This window comes from Arachis stenosperma, chromosome 10, assembly GCF_014773155.1.
Source record: "Arachis stenosperma cultivar V10309 chromosome 10, arast.V10309.gnm1.PFL2, whole genome shotgun sequence".
Lineage (NCBI taxonomy): Eukaryota > Viridiplantae > Streptophyta > Magnoliopsida > Fabales > Fabaceae > Arachis > Arachis stenosperma.
The window spans coordinates 91,834,188-91,840,326 of record NC_080386.1 but is presented as its reverse complement, the minus strand read 5'-3'; the positions used below and the strand labels follow the sequence as shown (position 1 = coordinate 91,840,326).

The 6,139-nt window shown below is 43.9% G+C and overlaps 1 protein-coding gene across 1 annotated transcript; it reads right to left on the bottom strand.

Annotated features, from left to right (window-relative positions):
• Positions 1 to 3,299: 3,299 nt before the first annotated feature.
• LOC130957342 (uncharacterized) lies at positions 3,300 to 5,777 on the bottom strand. Its single transcript, XM_057884208.1, has one exon. It carries the CDS (start codon positions 5,775 to 5,777, stop codon positions 3,300 to 3,302), a length of 2,478 nt encoding a protein of 825 aa, XP_057740191.1.
• Positions 5,778 to 6,139: the final 362 nt, after the last annotated feature.

The following is a 6,139-nucleotide window of genomic DNA, read 5'->3' as shown; positions in this document are numbered from 1 at the left end:
CCTGTTATGGCATAATACATCAACCTCACCACATTTTTCTTCTCATTTCATTATTCTCAATTCCAACATCAAATATATAACACTTATGATCAAAATCACCATCAAACCCACCATTTCATAAATCATAACACTACAATCATTATAAGAACCAACTCCCAATCCATACAATCATTCAACATCATCATATCATTATAATTCATCACAATCAACTCAACATTCATCAATTCATCAACATTTAGTATACCAACAATCATTTTAATTCAACCTATCCTATTGGTCACTAGCCTATGTGTCCATGAATATTATATACTACATAGAGGAAACCGAAACCATACCTTGGCCAATTCCCTTTATGCACCCAAACTCAAAATGAGCACCAACAAGCTTCCAACCACAATCCAAGCTTTCAAATCCACTCCAACAAGCACAAATAAGTTCCAAAAGCTCCCAAAGCCACAATAATCAAACTATATACATATAAATCACCACAATCAACCTAGGGTTCAACATAAGCATAATCTCACAAGGGTTTAAGAGCTTTTACCTTTCCCAACAGATTTGACAACGCAAATCCAAAGCTAAGCAAGGATTAGAGCAAACCTAAACATCCAAAATCACAAAAACCCATTTAACCCAAAACTCTAATGAAACCCGAAATTTTGAAGAGCAGAACTGGAAGGATTTCGTGATTACCTTGAGGGTTTCTTGGGTGGGTTTTGTAGAGCTCTTCACAAGGAATGCGTAGCCGCAAACGGTGTGGCGATCGGAGCTCCGTAGCTCAAGATATGAGCTTGGGAAGTTTGAAGTGAATAGTAACAATGGTGGAAAGCTCTCACCTCTCTCCTCACTTCAGCTGCTGTTGTGTTTAGGTTATGAGGGTGAAAGTGGCTGAAATGGGTTCATTTAAGTATATTTATATGTTGGGCTTGGGCCCAACTTGGGCCCGGTCCAACCCGTTAGCGTTTTTAGCCCGTTTGGCCTAACTTCGGGCCAAATCTTTAAAATTAAAGCCCAGTTTTCCATTGCTAATGTTTTTCTAAGGTTTTTGATGGTTTTCACTTTTCTCATGCGGTACCAGGCAGACTTGAACCGGTTCAACCGGTTTGATTGCCGGTTCGTAATTTTTCACGGTTTTTCGTAGAAAGCACATTTTCTGACTCAGAAAGACTCACTGAGTCCAAAAATCACCTTTAAATCCTCAAATTCTCTCTCTAACCTTTCGGAATCTAATTTGGGCAATTAATTCACTTAATTAACCGGTTGATTCGTTGCGGTTCTTACATTCTCCCCACCAAATAAGAAATTTTGCCCTCAAAATTTGAATTACCTGAGAAAAGCTCGGGATAATCTTTTCGCATCTCAGACTCCAATTCCCAAGTGTGCTCTTCTACTCCTGCTCGCTCCCAAGCAACTTTAACTAATGGGACATCCTTTCCTCGCAGCTTCTTCATACTAGTGTCATCGATCCTCACTGGTGTCACTTGGAGAGTCAAGTTCTCTTTCAACTTGACCTATTCAGGCTCCAACACATGAGCCGCATCCGACGTGTATTTACGGAGTTGTGACACGTGGAATACATCATGCAAGTTAGACAAATGAGGTGGCAAGGCTACTTGATACGCCACTGGACCGAATCTCTTCAAAACCTCAAACGGTACTATATATCTTGGGTTCAACTTCTTGGTCTTGATTGCTCTTCCAATCCCAGTTGTCGGTGTAACCCTAAGGAATACATGTTCTCCCACTTCAAACTCTAAGGGTTTCCTTCTCTGATCCGCATAACTCTTCTGTCGACTTTGGGCAGTTAAAATCCTTGCACGAATCTTCTTAATGTTCTCAGTAGTCTCTGCTATCAAATCTGGACCCAAAACACTTACTTCTCCACATTCATACCAACAAAGTGGAGATTGACACTTCCGTCCATACAAAGCCTCATACAGAGCCATCCCAATGCTTGCATGAAAGCTGTTGTTATATGCAAACTCCACCAATGGCATGTAACGATCCCAACTCCCGGGTTGATCCAACACACATGCTCTCAGCATATCTTCCAACGTTTGAATAGTCCTTTCCGATTGTCCATCTGTTTGTGGATGATACGCCGTACTAAGACATAGCTTTGTACCGAAAGCTCTTTGGAAAGCTCCCCAAAACCTTGATGTGAATCGGGGATCACGGTCCGATACTATGCTTGACGGCACACCATGCAACCTCACTATCTCCTTGATGTATAATGTTGCCAACTCCTCCATAGAACAGTTTAGTCGGATAGGCAGAAAATGAGCGGATTTGGTTAAGCGATCTACGATCACCCAAATCGCATCAAACCCCGACCTAGTCCTCGGTAAACCGGTAACAAAATCCATTGCAATTCCTTCCCACTTCCACTGAGAAATCTCAAGTGGTTGTAGCATTCCTGACGGTTTTTGATGCTCTATCTTCACTTTCTGGCAGGTCAAACATTTGGATACCAATGTAGCTACATCACCCTTCATCCCCGGCCACCAGAACATCTTCTTCAAGTCATAATACATCTTCGTGCTCCCGGGATGAATAGAAAACCCACTGTTGTGAGCCTCCAACAGTAAATCTTGCCTCAAACTCCCAACATCTGGTATGCAAATCCTTCCCTTATATCTCCATAACCCTTCATCATCCTTAGTGAACTCTTCGCGTCTCTTATCACCAACTGGTTGAAACAATTGCTGAAATTTCTGCTCATCTTGCTGAGCCCTTTGTATTTCTGTTTTAAACGTGCTTGAAATCTGTAACTGATTCAAACAAGCTCTTCCGGCAACTTCACTAATATCCAGCTTAAGATCTACAAACTTATCCACTAGTTCTTCTTCTTTGATTCTCATCCAAGCAATTGTTAAAGATTTCCGACTCAAAGCGTCTGCTACCACGTTCGCCTTTCCAGGGTGATAACTCAACTCGAAATCATAATCTTTAAGCAACTCCATCCACCTTCTCTGGCGCATATTTAGCTCTTTCTGATCAAAGATGTACTTGAGACTCTTATGATCAGAAAAGACGCTAAACCTTACTCCGTATAAGTGGTGTCTCCAAATCTTTAATGCAAACACAATTGCCGCTAATTCCAAGTCATGAGTGGGGTAATTCACCTCATGCGGTCTCAGCTGACGCGATGCGTAAGCCACCACATTCCGGTGTTGCATCAACACGCAACCCAAACCCTTCAAAGAAGCATCACAATATACCTCAAACGGTTCACGCGGTTCTGGTAGGATTAGAACAGGTGCTGAAGTTAATCTCTGCTTTAACGTTTGAAAACTTTCTTAGCACTCCGACGTCCACTCGAACGACACTTCTTTCCTTGTCAACTTTGTCATTGGTAGCGCAATCCGGGAAAATCCTTCGATAAATCTCCGGTAATATCCGGCTAAACCCAAAAAGCTTCTGACTTCCGTCACAGTCGTCGGTCTTTCCCATTCCATCACCGCTTCTACTTTAGAAGGATCTACAGCTATTCCTCCCTTACTCACCACGTGGCCTAAGAACTTTACTTCCTCCTTCCAGAACTCGCACTTTGACAACTTAGCGTATAACTTCCGCTCCTTTAAGATTTGCAGTACAATCCTCAAGTGTTCTTCATGCTCCTTTACCGTCTTAGAGTAAACTAAGATGTCATCTATGAAAACCACCACGAATTTGTCCAAAAAGGGACGAAACACTCTGTTCATGTAATCCATGAAAATAGCAGGTGCATTCGTTAACCCAAAGGACATTACCGCAAACTCGTAGTGTCCATAGCGTGTCCTAAACGCAGTCTTAGGGATATCATCTTCCTTCACTCTTATCTGGTGGTAACCGGATCTCAAATCAATCTTGGAAAACACTCCAGCTCCTTGCAATTGATCCATCAAGTCATCTATCCTTGGCAGCGGGTACTTGTTCTTCACTGTCACTTTATTTAACTGTCGGTAATCCACACACAAACGCATCCCTCCATCTTTCTTCTTCACCAATAAAACTGGCGCTCCCCACGGTGATACACTCGGTCGAATGAACCTCTTATTCAGAAGCTCTTCCAACTGAGTCTTTAGCTCTGCCAGCTCTATAGGAGCCATTCTATACGGTGCAATCGATACTGGTCCAGCTCCCGGTACCAATTCAATCGCAAACTCAATTTCCCTTTGAGGTGGGAACTCAGGGATATCTTCCGGGAACACTTCTGGAAAATCTCTAACCACCGGAATTTGATCTATGTTCTGGGCATCGCCCAACGCATTGGCAGCCAACAGAATATAACCCTGACACTCCTCCCCACTATAATGCATCATTACAGAGTTCAGGTAATACCCTGTAGCTACCACTGCTCCATTTTCTCCTTCAGGCATAAACCGAATTGTCCGTTCAAAGCAATCCAACAAAATCCGGTTCTTCGACAACCAATCAAACCCCAAAATCATCTCCAGCCCCACCATTGGTAAACAGATCAAATCGTGTACAAAGTCTCTACCCTCAAGCTTGAAGCCTACTTGTCTACAGCCTGACCTAGTCATAATTGTTTGATGCGGAGTATGTACATGTAGATCAAAAGGTAACTCTGATACTTTCAAGCCTAATTCCTCAACTTTAGCAAATGAAATAAACGAATACGAAGCTCCAGTATCATATAATGCAACTAAGGATTTATCACCAATTAGACATATACCTTTCATCAAAGGATCCGCCTTGGAAGCATCCTTGGCATTCACAGCAAAGACTCGACCTTGATGCTGACTCTGGCCCGCATTCTGATTCCTCCCACGAGGGCAATCCCTCGCAATGTGGCCAGGTAACCCACACTTGAAGCAACCACCTAAACCAATCTTACATGAGTCATAAGGGTGAAAACGTCCACAACGATCACAAACTAAATCCGGAGAACTCTTACTCTGATTTCCTCTTCCTTTAGCATACTGAAACTGATTCTGATTGTTCTTTCTGAAGCCCCCTTGGCCTTGAGGAGTATATCCCCCTCTTTTGAAGCTTTGTCCTCTAGGATGAAAATACTTGCCACGCCCACGACTAGAGCTCCCTCCATGAGTGTCCTTAGATGCCGCCACTGTCTTGGCATACTCCTCCACTACCCTTGCTTTGTTCACCAAGTCGGAGAAGACACGGATCTCCATAGGAGCCACAGCAGTCATAATGTTGTCCTTCAAGCCCCTTCGGTACTTAATGCACCTCCAGCTCTCGAAAGTCTCCGGGTCACCCTGACATACCCGAGAAAACCTACAAAGCTCGTCAAACTTATTGGTGTACTCTGCCACCGACATGGAACCTTGCTTCAGCTGCATTAGCTCCATCTCCTTTGCTTCCCTTGCAGACTCAGGAAAGTATTTCTTGTAGAAAGCCGTTTGGAACACCTCCCATGGAATGTCAGCGTTCTGAAGCTGTAGCAAACGACACTCAGCTTGCCACCAGGGCTGGGCCTCTCCCGCTAGCTGATAAGCGGCAAACTCTACATATTGATTGAGAGGAACATGCTGCGCCTGTAAAGCACGCTCTATAGCCTGGAACCAGTGGTCCGCTTCAATAGGATCTGTGGATCCTCGGAAAGTTGGCGGATGAACCTTGAGGAACGTCGCCAAGGTCATCGGAATTCCTCCTGTGTTATCGCCGTTACCCTCACCATTATCATTGGTATTCCCTTCGCCATTCCCATTTCCGTTGCCATTCCCAGTCGGTTGGCCCAATCTTTGCACTGCTTGCAGAGTCGCAGCAGCATTAGCTTCCATGGTGTTAGCGAGATTCACCATCACCGCCATGAATTCGGCGTGATTGTCAGCTGGTTGCTCATTCCTACTGCCTCGTGTACGCGTTCGACCTCGCCCGCGAGTAGCCATGTAGGATTCCTGTCCACACCAAACAATAGATATCAAGGTGATCAGTCTCAATATCAAAAGTCTAGTGCTTCAATTAGCCCAACCAGGCACTCACAAACAAGCATGCTATGCATATATCAAATAGATAACCTAATAGCATCAAAGAAAAGACACACAGAGTATGCAATGAAGCACAATCGGTCCATCCCTCAGGCTCACGAGGACGAACCGCTCTGATACCACTAAATGTAACACCCTAATTAGCCTAAGCCTTACCTCGCGTCGTAAAGCCAAGGTTAATCAGA